General features: G+C 40.0%; 1 protein-coding gene across 1 annotated transcript in view; it reads left to right on the top strand.

The window, feature by feature from the left end:
• LOC134573144 (5'-nucleotidase domain-containing protein 2-like) overlaps window positions 1-12,680 on the top strand; it is a 32,861-nt gene extending 20,181 nt beyond the window's left edge. Inside the window, exons 7-14 of the mRNA XM_063432670.1 lie at window positions 1,527-1,587; window positions 3,082-3,184; window positions 4,147-4,248; window positions 5,851-5,932; window positions 8,141-8,227; window positions 8,315-8,455; window positions 8,916-8,980; window positions 10,710-12,680. Of these exons, the coding sequence (XP_063288740.1) occupies window positions 1,527-1,587; window positions 3,082-3,184; window positions 4,147-4,248; window positions 5,851-5,932; window positions 8,141-8,227; window positions 8,315-8,455; window positions 8,916-8,980; window positions 10,710-10,971 (903 nt within the window). The 3' untranslated portion in view covers window positions 10,972-12,680. The remainder of the gene's footprint in view (window positions 1-1,526; window positions 1,588-3,081; window positions 3,185-4,146; window positions 4,249-5,850; window positions 5,933-8,140; window positions 8,228-8,314; window positions 8,456-8,915; window positions 8,981-10,709) is intronic.
• Window positions 12,681-24,078: the final 11,398 nt, after the last annotated feature.

Here is a 24,078-nt window from a genome sequence, read left to right as displayed (position 1 = left end):
GTGTTGATTCTCGCCCCCTTAATTTTATCTTTTTTGTTGTGCCATTCCTTAAAACTTTGGAAATAATAGCAGTGTTACTAGGCAGTAATGTAAACGCTGCTTTTTCTCTGAGATACCAGAACTACATTAAACTGGTTGTTCTGGTCCCTTTAACCCCTTAAGGACACGACGTGTGACATGTCATGATTCCCTTTTATTCCAGAAGTTTGGTCCTTAAGGGGTTAATGTAACATGAACGGGAGGGCTTCACATTGTAAGTGCACTCATAAATCTGCCTGAAGCAAATGTGACTACACCTCACAGAACACAGTGTGACCAATTTTAAAGTTTGCGTGGAACCAATATTTGGCAATGCCAAAGTCACTCGTGCATATTGCTCTGTAAAGGCAGCATTTTGAGCTGAAACACTGAACATAGGTTTGTTTGTTTTTTTTTGTTTGTTTTTTTTCTGTCCACTGCTGAAAGCAGAAGTGGTCATGGAGGTTAGAGTAGATCTTAATGTGATGAGGAATCTCAGTACACTCTAAATTAACCATTTCTTAGCATTGAGTTTTTTTTATTTTTGTAGTGTTTTAACAAATATATTATCTGTTTAAAAAACAAACACAAACCACCTTTGGACGGCAATTTAGACAGAACTTATCCATACCCTCCAACTTTGCTCTAGTGTCACACTGGCAGTTTTAAGTTGGCCATTTGGCTTTTAATTCCTTAAAACTGAGTTTAGAAACACAGGGTTATTTACTAAAATGAATTCAAAATGAATCTCAAATCCTAAGGTCAAAATAGCCAGACAAGAAATGTTCGCCTTGGCTCTGCATCCAGAATTAGCCGATTTTCACCTTTTGTGAAATAGCTCTATGAATATAGGTAATGGTTTCTCGCACGGTCTATCTTGCTGGCTAAAGCTGTATCCTAATATGTCGAGATGAAATCTGTTGCTTTAAAAATGAATGACGTGATAAATGTTCTGACCCATCTCTTTATAAATTTGGTTTTGGCAATATAAAGACAATCAAATTTTTACTGATTTGCATCTATATTTAGTCTCAAAACGTTGCACAAAGGCCATTTGCCTCCTATTATGTCACCTTGTGCATCAAATACTTGATTTCAAATAATTTTTTATGAAAACCTTTTTTTCGTTACATTTTATTTCAAAACCATTCAAACAGTAAATTTCTAATAACTCACAATCAATGGAAAAACAATACAATTGTAATATGTAAAATAACCACCAGCAAATTGAATTGCTTTATGTCAGGTTTGTTTTTCCTTTTTGGACAAAGCTTTACTCCGAAATCAATATTTATGACATACAATTTTAAATGTAAAGTGCAAGAAAGAAAATTGATCAACTTTCTAACTATAAATGAGTTTAAACATGGCACTATTTCCACTAACTGTCTATGCTGTAAAGGGAGCTAAGGGGTGTTTTGGTTGTGTATATATTCTGTAGCTTGTTTAACCCCAAACTAGCTGTGCTGCAGAACATGTTTATAATATTGTTTTTTACTTTTTCTCAGGATGCCGTTCGGGATGTACATGTTAAAGGATTCATGTATAAATGGATTATGCAAGATCTTGGTGAGTCAAGCAGGCTTGCTTTTTCATTTTTGTAGAATTTTTTTTTTACATTTATTTCTTAAAGTAGACGTGGCAGTGTTTTGGGGAAAATCGTGAAGCGGTACCTCTCCCTAGCTGTTTAGATGTACTTTTTTGCCAACAACCCAAGTAGTCCTGTGAACCTTGTGAAAAACCTACTGGGGGAGGGGATGGTAGTCGTTGTTCTGTGTACACCAAACAATACTCCCTTTTAGCAGTACATGCACGTGACTGTCTTGTTGACCTAGAGGATCACCCCCTTAAGCCTTTGGGGTTGTACTTGTCATCAGTTAAAGGGTCTGTTGGATCCAAGCAAGTTTGTTTTTTCTCTGCATTCCTAACGCAAGGCATTCAAGCCCTACCCTAAAACAAATCACATGTCCAGGCTGTGAGTGAGCACTTGGGTGTATGGTATAACTGCTGGAGTGTAGGTAACATTCATGCATCCTCTATTCAGGTAGATGTGTGGATGTGAATTGCCTTTGTGAGCTACCCTGAGTGTACGAATAAAAACAAACTGTACTGTGACTTGTTCTAGGGTTGTGTTCTTCCTCCTTCAACCTGGAAATGAGATTTGAATATAAATTGCATATTACTAACTTGCATTTATCACTGGAATCCTGTAATTTCTGTAGCTATATTAAACTGTAAAGAGTATATAGCAACTATTTTAGAAGTCCCTTGTGCAGCCGCTACCATTTGTAACTTTGTCTCCCCACACTAACTTTGTTTAGGTTTTCCTAGCACAGTTATGACCAACTGCATGTAATATTATCAAGGCAGCTGTCCGTCTCCGCATAGGCATTATTTCACACGCTGTTAAACTGCATTTATCTGTAACTATGCATGCCGGGTTTCCTCCAACATATGTACAAATATTTCAGTGCCTCTTTTAAAGTGTGTGATAACACCAAGAAAAATGGCAGTGGACAGTCTCCAACAAAAACGGATTTATTTTCATTGATCTATCTTGTAAAATGCTTCTTAAAGGACATGAAATTATTTTTTTTGTTTTTTCTATATTAAAGCCCTCAGTCCACTTATGAACACGGTTGGCTGTGTAAACCTGTATGCATAGAGCTTGTATAAACAATGTGTGTATGGCATGTTAAAATGTAAGGTTTCCTCACGTTTGTGTTGGTCACTTGGAACCTTTCCATTCTTGACTGTGTAAATCTGCCAAACCTGTTAGGCGAGGGGTCCTGTACATCCTTCCCCCTACACCGCGAATATTTTTCAAAGTTTGCTTTTCAGATTTTTATCAAAGTGCAGTTTAACCCTTTAAATGCCAACAAACTGCAACATGGTCAAAGGGGGAAGTGAATAGAACTAAAAGTAACGCGTTACAATGGGTCTAAAATAAAATTGGGTGGAGGTAGTGTCCCTCTAGAAAGCCCTTCTCCTTTATTTTAGATTAACAGTTAAACAGTGTTCTGTTCTACTGTCTAATTTGTTTTGGGTTTTTTTCTTTTGTAGAAAAATACATTCTACGTGGTGAGGAAACCTATGCAGTACTGCAGCGTCTGGCTAAACATGGGAAGAAGCTTTTCCTCATCACAAACAGTCCATTTAGCTTTGTGTAAGCTTTTATTTATTCCTTCTCTTCAGGAGATCACTGACGCTAGTTATGATTTTTAAACTGCATTCATCACATGTCTCAAAAACCGGAGGGGTGAAAAGAATGGGAAAGGTCACTGACATTTGGCTTCAGCAGAGCGGACATAATGCGTGAAGAAACTGTCTTGGTCTATTGGGCTCCACCCTCTGCATTCGCTACAAACAGTCTTCACTGAGCCAAACCGGGGGTGCTGAGCTTAACCCTCTCATCTGTTATAAGGAGCGGCAACCAATGGACCCCTAGGTGAAAAGTCAAACTGTTCTAAAACAGTGACTCCTCACATAGGGGGAGGGAGAGCCATGGTAACACTGCAGTGGTTATAGTGCTTGCGTTTCTTTAACCAGAAGGGTAAACTTACTGTTCTGCTGGCTCCACTTCCACTGAGCTATCTTACTGCTGACTTATTTTTAATTTACAAGGAGCTAGCCATTTATATAGCGTTCGATGCAGTACTCTAAGCTGTGATTTTCCAACACAGTACTCATGGCACATAAATATTCCATGACTTGGGCATCTCCAGGTATTTTCTTATGACACTATTTAACTTAACTGCATAATGTTGCTCTGCCAATCTTTTTCTGACCTGTTAATATTCGGTTAAATTCTTCTGGATTTAATTTGGGTAAGCCAGGGCATTGTGCCTTATCAGGAGATTCAAAGTAGTGATACCAAATCATATCTAGATCTCTATATCCTGCATGATGGAATCCTGGGGGCCTATCAGCTCAACTATGCACATCACAGGTTCTAAACCATAGCTTCTCAACATCTGCACCCGGATACAGCCCCACTTGTTCTTTGACATTAAATGTAGAGACATTGCAAATAAAGGTGGTGTGAAAATCAGAACATATGTTCACATGGATTGTGTATATAGTCGTCTCCAGAAAACTGTAACCTGAAACTCCTTTCTCCTTTCGCAGAGACAAAGGCATGCACTACATGGTGGGCAAGGACTGGAGGGACTTTTTTGATGTGGTGATCGTCCAGGCAGACAAGCCACACTTCTTCAACGACAGCATTAAGTAAGCAAGCTGTGTTATGGCAAACAAGCCAGTATTTTACTGACCAATGGGGAGTGAGTATTTACTCTGAGCAGCCTACCATCTCCACTGGTAGATGAATGTCCTCCACTCTCTACAAAAACATTGTCTGACTGTATCAAGATCGAGTGACTATGGTGTTTGTAGCACACGTTAAATAACAATTTGACGTAAACATTGACCCTACCAGCAACCTTGGGTCATGCTTATCAATTGGTCTCTGCTGTGGAGCCAGTTAACACAACACTATGCAGAAAACTCTGTATTTGATTTATTTTTTGCAACAGTCCTGAATTCCTTATTTGCTGTAAAGGGGTTAGTGCTAACCGTATGTTACAGTCCTTGGGGACATGAAGCTTAATTCCAGTTTAAGTTCCATTCGCTGTAGTAAAGCTGCGAATGTCACTCTGTAATTAAACATGTTCGGGTTTGCGAGTTTATCATTGTCCTCAAGATACCAATCATCTTTGTCATGTCAGATTAATCTAGTTATACAAGCCTATACCTTCTGCCCCCTAGCAGCAACAAGTAGAGAATTCCCAGTTGGTGCCAGGAATTTTTATTTGGATTATTAACAGGATGTCCTTGTCGATAGCTGCTTGTATCAAATATACTTCGGCATTGTGAGAATTTGTTTAGGATGTTCGTCAGATGGCAGTAATATCTGCTTTATTGATGCTTCATACTAAAACCATTAAGTTGATATATAATCCTACAATAGGGATGTTGTCCCAGAGCCTTTGTATCCCTCTGCATAGCTATTGCAGATCCAAATCTCACTGGTCTAAAATATTCCATAAGAAATTGAATCTGTAACAATATTTGGAGTAGTGTGCCCAATATATGCAGGATTTGTTTTCTTGAATTGAGATGGATAACATCAAAGGCCCTCCTCTAATTTAGCTAAAAACCTTCATATTTTTTTTTGTAAGTTTTTTTTCGGGTTTTTTCTTTTTGGTAACTGGTGCCAGCCATATTTGGTTTTTAGTAGCTAGCACTCTGTTAATAGCTGTCTAAGTTACTGTCAGACTTCACTGATTGCTGGGATGCTTCGGAGCACTGTTTTGGCAGGCTGCGAAGGTGTAATCTATAGCCCGAGCCAAGACCGTTTACCGTCTGACGTGTGGGTTTGTTTTTGTTTGCACAGTGTCGGATACAAACTCTTCCCAGCATGCATGGCAATCTGGCATTGTATAGCATGGGGTTTAGTAATGGGCTGTATGAACTAAAACCGGTTTAATGTATCAATGGCAGTTCTACCTCACATTATAAAAATCCTGTAGCATGTCTAATGGAACTGTAAGCTCGCTTGAGCAGGGTCCTAATCAACCTATTCCTGTGATATTTTGTAACTGTCTCGTCAATGGTTAAATATCCCCCTTTTAAAATGTAAAGCACTATGGAATATGTTGCTATATAAATGAATCGTCTCCTATCTAGGATGCAAAAAAAACTCACTACAGAATATTGTATCCTGCAGTTCCCCCCTTCCACTTTCCATTCTGACAAATTTTTGTTCAAAAATGAATTTATTTTTAAAGGTCTGTCTGCTTTTTACCATATTCCATATTTCTCACTCCACAGGCCTTTCCGTCGACTGGATGGGAATGGAGATCTGAAATGGGACCGGATTACCAAGCTGGAAAAGGGACAGGTTTATAAACAGGTACGAATAGTATGTAACCGGCTCCTCTGAGATCTTTTCTTAAATCTTGTGTGAAAAGAACTTGTGTAAAGCTGCTCTAAGTGTTTACAGTTTCCATAAACCTGCAGGGCAGTTTTGGTGAGCTTTGGGCCTGATGCAAGGAGCCTTGTGTGGGTGGGAAGGAATCTTCCTTAATACACTATAAAACTACTGTCGTGACTTTCCTATTTCAGCTTATTTGAAGTCACTTGATGCCAGAAAGCTATGTTGTCACAGGCTGTACTGCCTACAGTGTGAGCTGAACTAGATTATTCAAAATGGAGTTGAAGAAAACAAATAGAATTCCTGACTCAATCTTGTATCCTGCACAGCCAGACAACGCACGTTCACCTCTTCCTTAATAAGCAGGAAACTAGGGACTCTGTGGATTTGCCATTCTATATCCAGTCTTCATTTAAAAATGTCTTGGGTCCCCGAGGGTTAAAATGCATTGGGAAAGCTGGACTGTATCCAAAAATCTAAGGATTTAGTCTGTGAGCGTGTGTTCCCCTGGTAAATGTTCTTGGCTTTTAGCAAGATACTTTGCCACAAATCGCACAGATCCTTTAGCCCTCTCCAAACGTTAACCCTTTATCACAGCTGGACTGACATTGTGTAAACTATTCTCAACCCCCCAACTCTGGTTTAACTTTAAAATTGGTTTAAATGGGTAAATGTTTATTAAAAGTGTCGGTTTTAATCGAGCAGATCTTGGTTCTGTCAATACAGAGCGTCATTGTGTAGGTGCAGCAGTGTGCTGTGTCTTTAATGCAGCTCACAAAGAGTCTGTGTCTGTCTCTGTACGTGAGGAGTTTGCCAAGCATCCTTGCAGCTTGTCATATTCTATGAACACACATCACTCTAGCTTCGGGTGCTGTCTAAAGGATTTGTGGATTTATATTAATGCAAGTGTGCAGAGATGTTTACGTACAGGACAATTATTAATGCATGGGGGAGTGTTTTGTTTTTTTCTGAAGCATTCTGATCTTTTGCCCTGTGACCCTACTGCCAAATTCCACGTACATTGCCTCTGTCTACGTGCTTCCCATGCAGGCCTGATTAACAATGGCTTTGTTTAAACTACAGTCTGTGTCAAATCATGATCTCCCATAGGCTTCAAATTCAAAGCTTTGCTGACCAGTTCTCTGTATTCCATCACTCAGCTGTGCTGGCCCTCCTGCACAATGACCTTGATTACTCAGATTGCTGTGACCATACCATGCTCCTGTCTGTCGTACTGATCTATAACTGATCAATGACCTGTATTTCTTCCCATCAACACAAGCAGCCTTCACTTTTGATTTAAAAAAAAAAAAAAACCCAATACGTATGCCCTTTCATAGGTTAGATTAAATTTGGAATTTACTCCTTTCATTGCAGGCAATCTGAAATCTACAACCGAGGATTGCAAGGAGTGACTGCTCTCTATAATGTATATGATTGTTATCACTGACATTTCCACACTATACTTTTATTGAGCAGTTTGTTTCAGTGTATGATCTAAAAAGCCATTAAAGTTTAGGAATCTTTAGAAATGCTTATAATTGATATTGTAGTTCCTCCTTGCTGTGTATAAAATCCTGGATCTCTATGGTATCAATGGGTACACTTTTTGGCATTGTTCTGTTGGCAACGATATCTGTGCATTGATATCACGTAAAGTGTAATCTAAAGTACTTTCCATGTGCAATCTACCAAGATTGGCCAGGACCTTTATTTGTGGGAGGATTGATGGCATTAGAAGGGAAAAATAAAGCCATGCTTTCACTTAAGATTAAAGACCTGCCACTAGTTTGGGCTGATATCTTGTTATGCTGCTTGCCAATTCTAACCAGGTTTGTCCAACTAAAATGGTTTAAAAATAATTCCTTCTAGTTAAAGACCCCACCTTCCTCCCCCCTTTCCTTAATCCTGCACTTTGTCAGACTAAACACTTGACTCAATCTAAGGATATGAAAGTTCAGGAAGGAGATAATGACATGGCATAAAGAGCAGCAGAACCTATTGCAGGCTTGGAGGAAACATACTGGTTCCGGTTGTCTGCTGGGTTTTGTTGACCACACATTATGGTTAACACTAGGAGTGCCAGTATGTATGGCTTTTCCAAACCTGTACAATAGAAACTGATCTGAACACTTGGTTATCTGCAGCAATTGAAGGGCCACACTTTTTTATCTTGTATTCTTCCAGGGTAACTTGGTTGACTTCCTGCGACTGACCGGCTGGCGAGGGTCTAAAGTGCTGTATTTCGGAGACCATTTGTACAGTGACCTTGCAGTAAGTCACCTTGGCTTGTCACCTGGCTTGTGTTACCTTAAATCTGATATTCAATCTCACCATTGTACGCTCTCCTTTCTACTTTAGGACCTCATGCTCCGTCATGGCTGGAGGACCGGAGCCATAGTCCCAGAACTGGAGACTGAAACGAAGATTGTGAACACTGAGCAGTACTCGCAGTCACTAACCTGGCTGCAGGCCCTCACTGGACTCCTGGAGCGCATGCAGGTGGGTTTCTGCCACTGGGTTGTGCATATTTATCCTAGTTTGATATTGATGGACACGGGGGGCTTCTACAAGTAAAATGTCTAATTCCATAGCTTTAAATAAAAGGACACTCCAGGCCTTAATACTAGTCTGTTTAAAAATTCTAAGATTCTACATTCAGCAAATTACTCAAAGGTTTGTTTGCACAATAGTTGATCTGTAAAAGTATGAGACCATTCTCTCCACATGCACTGTGCATATTCAGGGAATGACTGGGAGCCCACAGCACTCCCTAATTTGAAGCAGTCTGAGATGGGAGATCTGGGGAATCCCTCTAAAGGGAATGCGAAGTCAGCTTTTTAAAACCAGTTAATATTCATTCTAGTTGTTACATCATGGTTTGGAGTGACTGCATCTTAACCAACTACCTCAAAAGAAACGCCATAGCATTCTTAACTTGACTTGTTTTTGTTCGGTGCAGAACTTTCATGATCCAGAGTCTCAGAAAATCCTTAAGGACTGGATGAAGGAGAGAAATGAGCTCAGGTACAAATTAGTTTTTATTTTTTCTACATATGTTTGCTACACTAGCTTCTAGATTATCAGTCTGGTGAGTGAGTTATACAACCTCTGTTGTGAGAGCCTCCTGGGAAGATGTATTAATGTCCAATCAATCGGTCACTAAAGACTCAACTGCAAACATTATGTTAAAGAACTCGAACGCTGCTGTCTGAGCTTTCCTAGTCTGTCCTTCTGAAACCTCTCCAACACAGGATACTTAGAAAAATTCAAACGGCAAATTGTGATATGAAAATAGGTTTTCTTTGGGAAGAACATTTTAAAGGATCTTGATTGCAAAAAAGCCTTTCAGCTTTAAATGATTGTGGGGCAGAGTATGTAAATTAAAAGTAAACTTCTAAAGGAAAGCTATAAAGTTAAACAAACTCGAGTTGAATAGTGATGTAACTTTATCTTGGTACACTGATTCGGAATTATGCCTCCCAATTTATAAATGGATTCCATCATCCCGGTTTACTGCTTACGTTTCTCAAACTATTGATATTTGGCCAGCCGTGTTCCTAACAGACCAGCTACCAACGGACTGTCCTACGGATTGCAGGAAAGCGGTTTGAATCTCACAGGCGCTGTACAAGCCTCTAACTTGGGCCTCCATTTAATTGTTTTTCAATAGATGTTAAATAAAACCTATTACAGACTATTAACGTCTAAACTTTTGCTATTAATATTTGTAATATTTTTGAGAAACTTGAAAAGCTTGCCCAAAAATATTAAATCAAGGCTTGGGTCTCCTAAATTGAGCATACTGAAATTCTGCTTATGCCAGAGTTTTTTTTTTTAAAAAACCTTTCAGTATGCAGGTTTAGAGGTCGGCATAGAGAAATTCCTCTGATCTCTAACATTTTCTTCTCATTTAGGTTGCTGGCTCCCCTTCAAGTTAATAAAAACTGCCCTATTCCCAGCGCTGCACAGGTCCACTGGCCCTGCCCCAATCTGCCTCCTTGTTGACACTCAAATTTATGATTTCAGCCAATCCAATGCTTTCCCACAGCGCAAGCATTGGATTGTCCGAAATCGCCAAGGAAGTGGGATGGGGGCAGCGCCAAATGCAGTTTTGGCCAATCTGCACCTCATAGAGGTGCATCTGAGAAGTCCAGCGTGGAGACTCTGAATGGTAGTGCTGCACACTAGTGCACTGTCCCAGGAAGCACCTTGTCGCCATCTGAAGAGTAGCCTAGGGGGCAATGTAAACGCTGCATTTTCTCTGAAAAGATAGGGTTTGCCTGAAAATTCATGAAGGAAATGATTTATACTCGGCAGAACAAATACAACAAGCTGTAGTTGTTCTGGTGACTATAGTGTCCCTTTAAATGAAATTGCTGGGATTTTAAATCTATTGATCTAGGTAGGTAGTGGGGACTTAAAAGAAAGGCAAGGGATGGAGATACACTTATACCTGCCTGTTCAAGATCAAATATGTGCAAAAGTTATTAGTCGGCCAGGAATTCTGTGTAAGCTGATTACATTGTACAGCGGTACAGTATTTGCTGGCGCTATATAAAATGAGTCACATGCACCAGAGGTGCAACTTTCCCTGTCACGTAAATGTCTGGTTGTGCAGTATTTTAAGCTGAAACCTTGAACATTAAGACTCTTACCAGCATGACCACTTCTGCTTTTAGAAGTGGTCATGGTGTAACGCTAAAGTCTGGTCGCCTTTCATTATTGACACGACTTGTTAATTTATCTTTTTCAGAGCTATGACAAAGAACTTGTTCAACCCTCAATTTGGCAGCATCTTCCGAACTTGCCACAACCCAACCTATTTCTCTCGCCGTCTCTGCCGTTTCTCTGATGTCTACATGGCCTCAATCAGCTGCCTCCTCAACTATGACTTGAACTATAGGTTCTTCCCACGTCGTACTCCACTACAGCACGAGGCTCCGCTTTGGATGGACCAACTCTGCACTGGTTGTATGAAAACGCCATTCCTGGAAGAGATGGCACACATCCGTTAATGGACCAGGGCCTTGTGATCAAAACTCCCAGAACTGATTTTTAATCTTCCTACCCCTCCCACAACCCCCTTCCTTCTCAAATATAAAGACTGAATGTGTAAATGGGCTGCTTAAGACTTTTTTTGTTTAAAGGCATTGTTTGCACGAAAAGAGCACGCTGTTCTTTAGAGAAGGCATAAGAACAGTAAATTGCTCTAAACTTGTATAAATAAACTGCATTGGGTAGCAGGGTGTACCAAGGCTAGATTTTGTACGGATCCATTCCTCCTGTCTATTTTATTTTGTTTTTTTTTATGTGAAGATTGTGCCCTTGTTTACAGTAAAATTTCACGTGTGACTTTGATCTGTGTGCATACTTGTTCTGCAATGTGTTGCCGCCATAAACAATGTCTTGCGTTACAGTGGCTCCTGAAGACATGTTTGTTATTTTACACCCTGCTACTTGACTCCCAAATGAGGATTGCAGCTGTGTATTTTTTGCCAGGGAGATGGGGAATGATTCATTGTATTGCTGAGGTGTGGAGTGGCATAGTTTGCGATCAGTTGCCCCTGCAATCCAACACTTCTTAATGTTTCACACTTCCAGAGGTCAATTTATTAAGTGAATCCATGGAACAGATGGGAATAAACTGCCAAAGCAGGGGATATATTCTGATTAGACCTGTGTAAATGATGCCAATACAATACTGATCTCAAATATTAATGCATATTTTGGAATTGGTCCCTGTCACTCAGTCATACTTGATGAATTCATTACAATTTTTTTAGCATATTAGAACTGAACATTGAATATATCATTTTTTTTTTAAACTTATTTGTCAAATGTTTTACTTCTGACATAAGGACACTGGAGAAATGTTTAACTCTCCAAGGACCCATGACATACAAGGTATGTGTCTACAGAACCACATTTTGACAAGGCGAACTCATATGTCCTATCTTGATTGCAGACGTTGTCATTACCCGTAAGCCTTGTGCGAGACTGCCACCTGGTGGTCATGGGCTTGGTGTGGCTGAACAGATCGCCTTGCAGAAACAAGACATGCCAAACGTCACATCCTAATTGGGGCAATGTTTTCAAGTGAATGTTTAAACGCACAATTGATTATTTTTTTGATTTACAATTTTTTTTATTTTTAACTCTGTTCTCAGGTGAGGCAGGGAGAATAAAATGTAAGCTGCAGTTTTTGGGAGAAGGGGGATAACATGTTTTTAACTGAAAAGTATGTAGGTGGTTTCCCAGGACATATGATCAGGTTTGAGGATTTCATCCACTTTGTCCTGTTGAGTGGGAGAAACAACCACCGGATCAATTTTTGATCCCAGATGGCAAATATTTCCATTTTCCGATCAGGATAAAAAAGGAAAAAGGTGACGGTCTGTAGAATTGAAACTGCAGGGGTGAGGTTTATTTTTTATTTTTATTTTAATGCCTGCCAATTTTTTGATCTTTTTATGAATTTTAAGCTAACCGGGTTGTTTACTTACAATAAAAATGATGTTACAGACTGTTGTAAAAGCTAAATGCTATAGCCGCCTTTGCATCTGAAAGTTTAAAGATGAACTGATTTGTTCGTAATGTCTATCTTTATCATCTGTTGGTGGCTTACTCTGTTCTGTGGTTACAATGTGCTGCTTGTATTAAAATGCTTCATGTTTAACCATAGCCAAGCTGTTACAAAAATGCTTTAAATAAACAGTCAAATCAATGAGCTGGAAGACCCATTATTTTGTTATAAAGTTAAAATATTTCATTGTTCACTATGTGATAGATACTTTATGACCTGCCTCCTGTGCTTATCCTACTATATATTTTCTTCTTTTGGATCTCCATAAGTTGTAGATTTGATTTAAAAATAAATTTTAAAGGCTCCAGATGTAGGACAAACCTACTGTTGCTGAAATTGGGCTAAGGAGGTAATATGGGGTTAACCCAAAATGGTTTAATGCACCAGGACCTAATGATGAGAGAAACCTAACCTCACTGTGATTGCCTCCAAATTACAACATTCTAAGGAAACGGCACCAAAACCTGTACACAAAACTATGTGCACTAAGTGAATTAGTCTAACCTTAGACAAATTGGTTAAAGAATGGGATACAAAGTTACACGAGAATACCTTAAAGGGACACTAGTCACCCAGACCACTTCGGCTTAATTAAGTGGTCTGGGTGCCAGGTCCCCCAGTTTTAAACCCTTCAGATCTAAGCTATGTTTACATTGCAGGGTTAATACAACCTCGTGGCGGTCTTCCTGACAGCCGCTAGAGGCGCTTCCGCGACGCTGAATGCAATTTTCGCATGCGCATTGCGCTCCACCCAGGAGCAAACGGCGCAAGAGGAGAGCACCAGCGCTGGATTAAAGTAACTGAAGGGGTTTTAACCCCTTCAGCAAGAAGGGACTGGGGGCCCTGAGGGTAGGGTGGTCCTAAGGGTTATATAGTGCCAGGAAAACAAGTTTGTCTTCCTGACACTATAGTGATCCTTTAATTTGAACTTGAGATATTTGAATTGTCCTCTGCCTTTAAGAAAGATCAGATAATTCAGGAAAAAAGGCCTAGTCAATATGAGGCTAAATTTTAGATATTGAATGATGGTTAGATGTTGTAAGCAAGCCCAAGAATGGCAAAATGACAGATGGCAATAACATTGAATGTACCTCTTAGGAATGAGATTCCCAACGTGTTACTGCCAACTGTCTTTTTGCCAGCTATTATTTAATAACAGAATGTGCCTCTGATTAAAAAGATTCCCAACATAACGGCACAACATTCTTGATAACCACCGGAGTCCTGTTCTGACTCTGTCTTGGTTTTTGGGACCCCAGGGAATGCTCTAAAATGTGTAGCTTATCCAGGCAGGTCTGCTCCCTTTGAGCTGGCACCAGTGATGCAATTTGTTACCAAGCTGCCCCCTTTTTAATCAGTGTAACAGGATGCTGATCAGGACTTTAGGTCCATGCAGGTAGTGAATCCCACTGCATGAGTAAATCTAATAAGAATCCTGTGCGGTCTCTGGTGTCCTTGGCTGTAGGAAACCAGTGAACTAAAACTGGACAGGACTCTGAAATCAAGACTGTCCTGACAAATTCAGGATTGTTGGGACGTGTTGGCTAGCTGAGACTGAAAGGGGCTGCACACAGGTACAGGAACCAGCAACAAGGAAACACTTCTTAGAATGGATGATATCAGGGCATAAAGGACTGGCCTATGAAGAAAATATCAAAAATACCCATCCAACTTAATGAACGGTAACCTAATTCACACACTGCTCCACATGTTGGGGTACCTGGAGTTCCCCTTTAATTTTCCTTTGGGTGAAGCAGGCATTCATCTGCTCCCACACTGCTTTGTACAATATCTGGCATGTAAGGGGTAAATATCAGTTTGACAAATTGTTTTTATTTTTATTTTTTTGCTTCACATAGACTGTTTAACACTTGGTTGAAGTGCCCTTGTGCTGTATGACGTGGATGAGAGGGCCTCTTTAATGTTATGCTGGCTGAATTTAGAAGCTAGGATCGGAAGGTTTCTCTAGACTTGAATTACCTTTTTAATCTAATTCTGTTTTTGGCCTTTCCAGCTGACTGCCGTCTGGGTACGCTCCCCGCTGTGATAGTTTTGACAAATGTTGGCGGAGAAATTGAACTATGCGCCTTATTTATATGCGCGCACACTGGGCTGGAGTGTTTCCAAATATTCTCTGCATTCCTGGTGGCCAACAGCATCTTAAGAGAAATTCTATGAACATATGTTAAGACCTTCTGGGCCCCGAGCTGGGACTCATTACCAGGAATACTGGTGGATAGATTTTCACTTCCCCGGCAGAGGTTTCAGTCCGAAAGGATCTCCGCAGGAAATTTAATTACTGATAATCGCAAGCTGCCATCTGATGTATGTAAATATAGAATGTTGCGTTAATCGAAGAGAATCCCTTAAGGGCACCAATTCAGGAGTAAAAGGTCAGCATGATGGGAACATTTCCGTTGTGTTAAGAGGTTACTCTGACCACGTCTGCTGCCAACTATCTGTACATGCAGCATTTAATCTTGCAATGCAGCCTATACTGGAAGAAAACAAAAAATCTGTGAATGTCTTTGTAGTTACACCTCCAGTACACATGACTTGGCCCAGAACTCTGTTCCAGACTGACGAATGTCCGCTCTAGGGTTAGTCAGTTCACATGCGCAGCATGCTGAAGACTGATGTGGTGGAGGTTCTTCTCTTGATGGCTGCTTTTTGAGCGCCTCACACTAATACGGTCATAATGTGCTTGTCATACTCTCCTTTCTCAGTCTCCCTACGTAAACTAATCTTTTCGCTCTGCTATCCCTCTACATCCTCCGCGAACTTGGAGGTTTGCTGGCTATAGTGGCGAGATGTGTTCACTGTTTCTGAAGGCCAAGCACTGGATTCAATGTGTTTGGATCACCAGTCCTGCATCCAAGGTCCAACAATGCTTTCTATGAGAAGCATTTGATTGGGCTTTGGATGGGTGACATGGTGTGATATTGAACTTGGCGTCACACTGGATTTAAAGTCCTTTGCCCTCTTATCACGCATTAAAATTAAATAAGTACGTGCCTACATTAGCCTATGTAAAAGGTGTGTGTGTTTGTGTGTGTGTGTGTATATATATATATATATATATGTGTGTGTGTGTGTGTGTGTGTGTGTTAAAACCACAATCTAGCTCCCCCATGCTCCCCACCCCCTTGCCAGCCTAAACAGTAAATATCTTACTTGTTTTAAAGTCTGCTGTTGCTGGCTCTGCCGCCTCTGACCTGTCTTCGAACATCAGAAGTGGTGGTCTGAGCCAATCACAATGCTTCCCTGTCAGGGAGGCAGATCAGGGGCAGAGACAACACAGTCAAACACAGCCCTGGCCAATCGGCACCTGCTCATAGAGATGAATTGAATCAATGCATCTTTATGAGGAAAGTTCAGTGTCTGCATGCAGAGGTGGAGACACTGAACGGCAGTCACACAGTGCAGCACTGCCCCAGCAAGCCCCTTTAGCATCCATTTTATTATTGCCATTTATATAGCGCCAACAGATTCCGTAGCGCTTTACAATATTATGAGCGGGGGGATTTAACTATAAATGGGACAATTACAAGAACTTACATGAACAATAGGTTGAAGAGGACCCTGTTCTAACGAGCTTACAGTCTATAGGAGGTGGGGTATTAAACCTATTAGGACAAAAAAATGGCAATCATATAAGGTGGGAGTGAAGCAGTACGGCTTTTGGGAAGACCAATCAGGAGAGGGTTACAATAATCCATGCAGGAAATTACCGTATTTTTCGCTCCATAAGACGCACCACACCATAAGACGCACTTAGGTTTTTAGAGGAAGAAACCCAGAAAAAAAATATATTCCGAACAAACTGTCCCATAGTGTTTCTTACTATGGGACAGTTTGTTCAGAATATTTTTTTTCCTCCCCTCTCCCATAGTCCCCCCCCCTCCCATAGAGTCTTCTCCCCCCCCTCCCATAGAGTCTTCCCCCCCCTCCCATAGAGTCTTCTCCCCCCCCCCTCCCATAGAGTCTTCCCCCCCCTCCCATAGAGTCTTCTCCCCCCCCTCCCATAGAGTCTTCCCCCCCCTCCCATAGAGTCTTCCCCCCCTCCCATAGTCTTCTCTCCCCCCCTCCCATAGTCTTCTCTCCCCCCCTCCCATAGTCTTCTCCCCCCCCCCCCATAGTCTTCTCCGACCCCCTCCCAGGTTCCGGTTTCCGGCGGGACTGAAAGGAAATGCGCACTCAGTGTGCGCACTTCCTTTCAGTCCCACCGGAACCTGAAATTGAAGTTCCTGTACCGCGGTGCGTGCTGTTAAGCCGGCCCACGCTACAAGACAGGTAAGTAAACCTTCACATTCGCTCCATAAGACGCACAGACATTTCACCTCACTTTTGAGGGGGAAAAAAGTGCGTCTTATGGAGCGAAAAATTCGGTACTAGAGCATGGACAAGCTCCTTGGTGTAGCGTCTTGCGTAAGAAAGGGGCAGATGTGGGCTATGTTTTTAAGATGGAATCTACAGGATTTGGTAACATACTGGATGTGAGGCTCAAGGTGAGGCTAGAATGAATTATGACACCAAGACAGCGCACTTGCAAGGATTAATAGAGATGAAAAACCAGAGGAGATAACATTTGGGATAAAAAGATATGAAGGATCAGATAGGTGAAAGTCATAAACCGTGAACATAAATTTACAAGACTATCAGTGAAAGAAGTAACACTAGCTAAACAAACAATTAACAAAAAAGTCATAAAGAATGAGCATAAAATAACAAGGCTATAAATGCACCAACTTTAAAAAAAAAAAATAAAAAAAATAGAAGATCAGGATGGGAGATATAATAGTCAGGGCCGGCGCTACTATAAGGCGGCACAAGCATGGAGAACTCCACTGTCGCCGGTCAATTTCTGCAGCAATCTAATCGAGTTAGTGTGTGTTACAGCCAGTGTGTGTGTGTAAGAGTTAGTGTGTGTCTATAAGCTGTGTGTGTGTTACAACCAGTGAGTGTGTGAGAGACTGTGTGTGTGTTACAGCCAGTGAGTGTGTATAAGCAGTGTGTGTAAGAGACTGTTTGTGTGTGTCTGTTAGAGCCAGTGAGCGTGTGACGCAAAGGGGTAAAAAAAAAAAGTAGGATGAAGACACAAAACACATAAAAAAAGAATGCCAAACAGGGGATACAATACAAAGAAGATAAAACAAGAGAAAAAGGTGGTAAGATGCACAAAAGAATTGGTAAGAGGGGCAAAAGTGGGAATATTAGACAGACAGGTGAAGATAAATTTTGAGGGCAGCAAAATGTGTCTTCGCTTCGCCTGTGTAGACAGAAGTCCTTGCACCGGCCCTGATAATAGTTATTAATTAAGTAGTGAGAATATAAGGAGGGAGGTGGAATAGAACACAATTTTAAATTAGGAAATAAAGGGAAACAATTAGCACATTTAATTAGAATTGAATAGATCTTCTAGAGATGATACCTCTGCTTAGGCTTTCCTGCAGGGCCTGGTTGCCTATGAGCACTGGGTGTTGCTAATCGATGCTGTTATAAGGGGCCCAGTCTCTGCTTTGGCTTTTCTTGTATCGATTTTCCATCTGAGGAGTGACCAGTGAAGTTATCACTAGGCTGTAATGTAAACACTGCATTTTCTCTGAAAAGACCGCGTTTACAGCAAAAAGCCTGAAGGTAATGATTCTACTCACCAGAACAAAGTCAATAAGCTGTAGTTGTTCTGGTGACTAGTGTCTCTTTAATGTACATTTAAAAAAATAATAAAATGAGGGCAAACAGATGTGCATATGAAACTTACGGAATACATAATACATATCTAGCTGATATAAGTCAATGCAGGGCTCACGACTTCGACTCGGCCCTCAGTTTGGAAATAGGAGTCGATCCTTGGCAAGAGATGTTTGGAATCTGCGTTACTTGTATGAGTCCAATTTACACTTTGGCTGTTCTTGCAGTTCAGTAGAAACAAACGTTTTCTGTTCATTTTGTTGGAGGCCAAGCAGCCTCTATATAGTCCGGAATAGGCAACCTTCGGCACTCCAGATGTTTTGGACTACATCCCCCATAATGTTCTGACACCCATAGTGCTGGCAAAGCATCATGGGAGGAGTAGTCCAAAACATCTGGAGTGCCGAAGGTTGCCTATCCTTGATTAGTGTATTTAGTCACTTTCTCCTCCCCTAAAATGTGCTCAGCTTGCAAGGAGGGTGTCGAGTGTGTGATAATCAAAGGCATCCCTATACTTGATTTGTGCCATCCACATGCACCAAATTGACTATTTTGGCCCAAACTCTTACATTTATGTTGCATTTCCAACAATTTCCCAGCCATTCTTAGAACTCTTAGAATAAAATACGAGTTAAGAAAATAGCCTACCATTGCCCTAGCAGGTTAGGTGCGTAATGTCTGTAAACAAGTGATCAATGTCCCCTCCCTCTACTTTTGAAAAACCAAACACTTAATATTCACACGCACAAAATCAAAACCAAAAGGTTAATCTTTAAAAAAAACTAGAACCTTCAACCCATGCCCTTCAACCCATGCATATATTTGCAAGATGTAATTATTTGCTGCCACCAAGTGTTCAGGTTCATGAATTACAACAATGTAACATCCTAGCTTTAACTGACGTCAATATAATTGAGTACCATTTTTGAATAACTATTACTGCCACTTCTTCATGGCAGGTTATACTATGGAGGGTGTCAAGGGAAACTATTCTATAATTACTGAACTACTCTACAATGATGTAGAAATGATCAGATTATACTTGCAATCCATCATTTATAGCTGGTTTTTTTTTTAATTGTGAGGAAGGTGCTACTGACCACAATGAAGAAGAAGCAAAAAGCCACCAGTGACAGGCAACATTGTAATTAATTTTTTGGCGTGTTGGTATGAATAATTTACTGTAGAGTGATAGTAAGGGGTCAGAGTTTAAGATATGACGGAGTAACTTAATGCATCTTCTAGAGGCTACGTGCAATATTAGATGAATCAAAGAAATGTTTCCGTCCCATTATTTAGCAGCTGCTGACAAAGCACAGTAGAGCGAAACGCGTCCAACGTCCAGTTCACTTATCCCTTTTGCCGTGTAAATGTAATTTTTTTTCTTTCATTTCCATATTACAAGAATTTTGTCAGGTTTTTTTCTGAACCCAATATGTCCCACAATATTTTTTTTTGTTTTGTTTTTGTTACGATGGACCTGGATAAAATATGAAGAGTTCTTCTTTGTGGGAATACATGGAATATTACCATACACATTTTTTGTGGGCACAGAGAAGGTGAAAAGTTCCATGCGGAATCGTTTGAGTAGTCTACTTGACAAGCAGATCCAAGGTAGTACGCACACTTAACATTGAAAAAATTTTGCCATAGCAATGTTAAAACTTAGAAAACTCATGTTGTTGAACCAGAAGGGATTCTATTGAGAAAGCTGTTTGTTATAAAGTAAAAGACATCTGACTAAAATGAGTAGACCAGGGCCATCTCCACCACTTACGAAAATCCATTACTAAGAAACCACTGATACAAAAACCTATATTTTTCTAATTGTGGTGCAAACCAACATCTTGTGATTGTTTGAAAAAAAAAATGGCATCCATTCTTCAACAAAGAATGGAGATCCTAGGTCTGAAGTCCACTTCAGAGTGAACGGTGGAATGCAAAAGGTCCCTTTGAGAATAAAGTGGGCCATGGCAAGTTATTTTATTTGGTCTTGTCTTACGGAGGCACATAGATTTGAAAATAAATAGTTCAATATAAAAATGTGGGATATAGTTTTGTATTTCAGAAAAAGAAAATGTTAGTTTGGGGGAATCTCATGAATACTTTGAGAGATAGATCATTTCAGTGTGCAAAGACAGAGCAAGCACACATAAAGGCCTGATCCAGCCACCAGTGAAAGAACTGGAAAATTTCTCCCATTGGAAATACAGGTTAGGTATCTTTCTTTCTGTATTCTTTTCATAAAAAATATCTGATACAGAGTAAAATAGATTTTAGGATACACTGCAAAGAATTTATTTACTAATGGGAAATTTAAGCCAAAAAATTAGACAGGTGCACCAGTGAAATTTTCGTTTCGTACGAATGAATTCAAACTAAATAAAAATGTATTTCTTTTTGGACAAAATTCGGTAAAAATGTTTTTTGTTTTTGTCCATTAGGACGAAAATGACACTGCACATGCTCAAAAAAAATAAAAAAGCAAGGAGGGAGCCGGCAGCACTACCAGCTACCTCCTTGTAATAAATAAAACTTAGACTGCTGCCCGTTCTATTTCCCGACCACCTATACGAACGACGTTCAGGAGATATGAACTACCGAACAGGGGGAGCATTCGCATCCTGAAATGAAGAGATTCCCTTGCATGGTGTTCATATAGGAACCTCACAAACAGAAACAGGCCAAGGCACCTATTTTCCTGAAACTGTTTTGGGCTAGCGTCAAAACTGGCTGGTCAAAACTGGCTGGTCAAAACTTTACTTCAATGGCATTCCTGTTTCACTGAACCGATCTGAGTGATTCTTGGATATGTTATACACTCAGATCGGGGCTATCGAGGAATGTACTTTTTGTGAGGTTCCTGAGTATGATGGGGACACTTTTGGGGTACTGTATATTTTGTTGGATTTTCTAAACATGAGAGATAATTAGAGGGTTTTTCTCATGCAATTATCTTATGACAGAGGATCCTGGGATTGAAACCCCTGTTTTATTGTACTGTAAACCCCATGTAGGGGACTGGGCATAAAAGCTGTGTGTGACCTGAATAAAGGCAGTTGACTCCCAGAACTATGTTTGGTCTGGTTATGGGGGAATGGATGTCTGTTGGTGTTAATGGTTCCAGAGTGGCTGAAGGAAGGAATTAGCGGAGGTAACCAGTCGGGTTACCCGTGGTCTGCTACACTAGTGTCCCCCCCATGTGGGCCATAATTAATTAAATAAAGTGGTCCCCACCGATGAGCGGCTGGTGGGGACCCTGATTAAATAAAGGGGAGGGGACCTAATGTCCCCCCCAGGTCCCCACCCATGACCGGAGGATGGGACCTTAATTAAATAAATAATGGGGGGACCTAATGTCCCCCCCCAGGTCTCCACCCATGAGCTGCGGGTGGGGACCTTAATTAAATAAATAATGGGGGCGACCTAATGAGGGGGGGTATGTAGGGTATTTTTATTGGGAGGGGAGTGACTAGAGCCTTGGGGACCCCTAGTTACTTTATTATTTGTGGTCCCCACCCACTGCTTATGGTTGGGGATCTGGGGGGTCATTAGGTCCCCCCTTTATTTATTTATTTAATTAGGGTCCCCACCTGCCGCTCATGGGTGGGGACATTAGGTCCCCCCATTATTTAATTATTTAAGCTCCCCACCCGTCGGTCATGAGTGGGGACATTAGGTCGCCCCATTATTTATTTAATAGTATTAGCCACCAGTGTGGGGAGATTTAACACATGCAGGGCTGCAGGGAGACTCTTACTTGCATGTATGACTTATGTATGTATGACTTTCGTTTATGTTATAGCAAACGAATACAAAAAAGTCTGAAAATTCGGACGAAATCATATTCGTCCGATAACGAATGCACATGTCTACAAAAGATACAAGTTAAAGAATATTTGTGGTGTGGGACAATGAGTCGAGTTATAGCTGTCATGGTGTAAGTCCGTTGTGGTGTCCACAAAAAAACAATGTTCGGGAAGGCCTGTAAAAATAGGTTTGATAAAGGGCGTGGTGGGTGGGCTGGACTAGGCAGTATCGGCCCAGAGGAAGGGGTGGTCTGTGTATTTATAGACTGGGTAACTCCTCCCACAACCTCAGACTCCTCCTTCCATTACATGAGTTCAATTTTCACACCTATTCAGCTATTAAACCCTAAATTCTGAGAATTCTACTTTCATATCACAGTTTTGCTTTGACGTCATCAAATATCTATTGACAACGTTATTTACTAAAGCAGAATTTGATTTATTCTGCAATTCCGTTGCATTTACAGTTTAGCTATTTTGTCCTTAATGTTGTTGTTTCCTGACATTTGCTCTTTTTGGAAGATATCTGTGTTTATTATTTCCCCAGCTGTTCTCTATGCAAATGGAAATGAGAAATGAAACAAAATGGAGGTGAGTCTTTCTGCTGATCTCAAATCTAAAACACAACTGTAACGGACTAAAAAAATAAATGCAAAAACCTGGCATTTATGCACACTGCAACCTTTGATGGAAACCTCATACAGAGACTTTTCTCAATTTTATGATTTAAGTGATTTTAGCAGCACAAAACAAATATATGGAATTTTCCTTCTAAACCTTCAAAAGTGGTGCTTTACTGCCACCAGGTGTTCAAATGGGGGTGTTACAGATATATTGAAAAAAAATCAGATAAAATATTTTTTTCCCAGCAATAATAATGTAAATTAATATTATGATTACGACTGGTATTTATAGAAAGCCAATAAATTCTGCAGTGCCGTACAATCGAGGAAAATAGACTTTACATTATAGACAAACACAAAGCAAAAGGAATAGAGGACACTACATTTACAGTCCTGTAATTCAAAGTACTAAGCTATGCGACTTGTGAGATTACAAATATACAAATTATGGAAATTCTTCTGAACAATGGGTTTTTTCAGAGTGTGTTCATTCTGGAATAAATGTAATATTGTGTGCAGCCCTGACGATCATTTATAAGATTATAGAATTTAGATACAGACATGTATTGGACATCCGTGATGAATGACGAATGATTTTACTGTTTGCGTTCGGGTACTGTTGACAGAGTTTCAATGTGTCTGTACATCGTTTCATAATCCTCTCCTCCGGCTAGACCTAGACGAATTGTTACAAAAGACAAATAATGCTAAATGCATGGAATGTTTTTCGAAATCTATTTTCGCAGAACAAAATGCAGTTCATCTTACATACATTGTTGTCAAATCACTCCGTAATTAGCATATAGTTTATCATCCCCTATAAAATATTTATTTATATTAATAAGTGGGCAATGCATTAGAGTAAATTTCTTTATATAAAATAACACACTTTGACAATTTGAAGTGTGTATGTACACATTACGGGACTTGGTTTTTTTATTCTGCCTTTTTTAATTTCTTTTTTTTGTATTTTATTACTTTTTAAATTTGAAATCTTTATAATATACTTTTCCACCATTAAAAAAAAATATGTTTTTCTTGTTTCTCTAAACTGTAAAAATAATGAATATTAAAAAAAATAATTTTTCTTATAATTTAGCAAATTATATACATTGAAACAGTCATACAAAAAGAACTAATATCTGCCGTAAACCACATAATTCTTTCCTCATTCTGCTCTCATGACATAACTGGCCTACGGGAAATGTAAACCTTTTTAAATACATAATATTAATACCTATATAATAAAATCTGTTATATCACCTTTGTAGAGGGCATTGGTTTTAATATAGATATCAAATCACCATTATTACTATTTTTAGCATTTATACATCACCGACCTATTCCACAGCGCTTTACAATAGTTGAATGGGGAAGCGATTTAATCACACACAGAATATTAGCAGAGCTATAATA

This window comes from Pelobates fuscus, chromosome 9 (genome assembly GCF_036172605.1).
Source record: "Pelobates fuscus isolate aPelFus1 chromosome 9, aPelFus1.pri, whole genome shotgun sequence".
Taxonomy (NCBI): Eukaryota; Metazoa; Chordata; class Amphibia; order Anura; family Pelobatidae; genus Pelobates; species Pelobates fuscus.
Note: the sequence above shows the minus strand (reverse complement) of the source record. Positions and strands in the feature narration are given on the sequence as shown.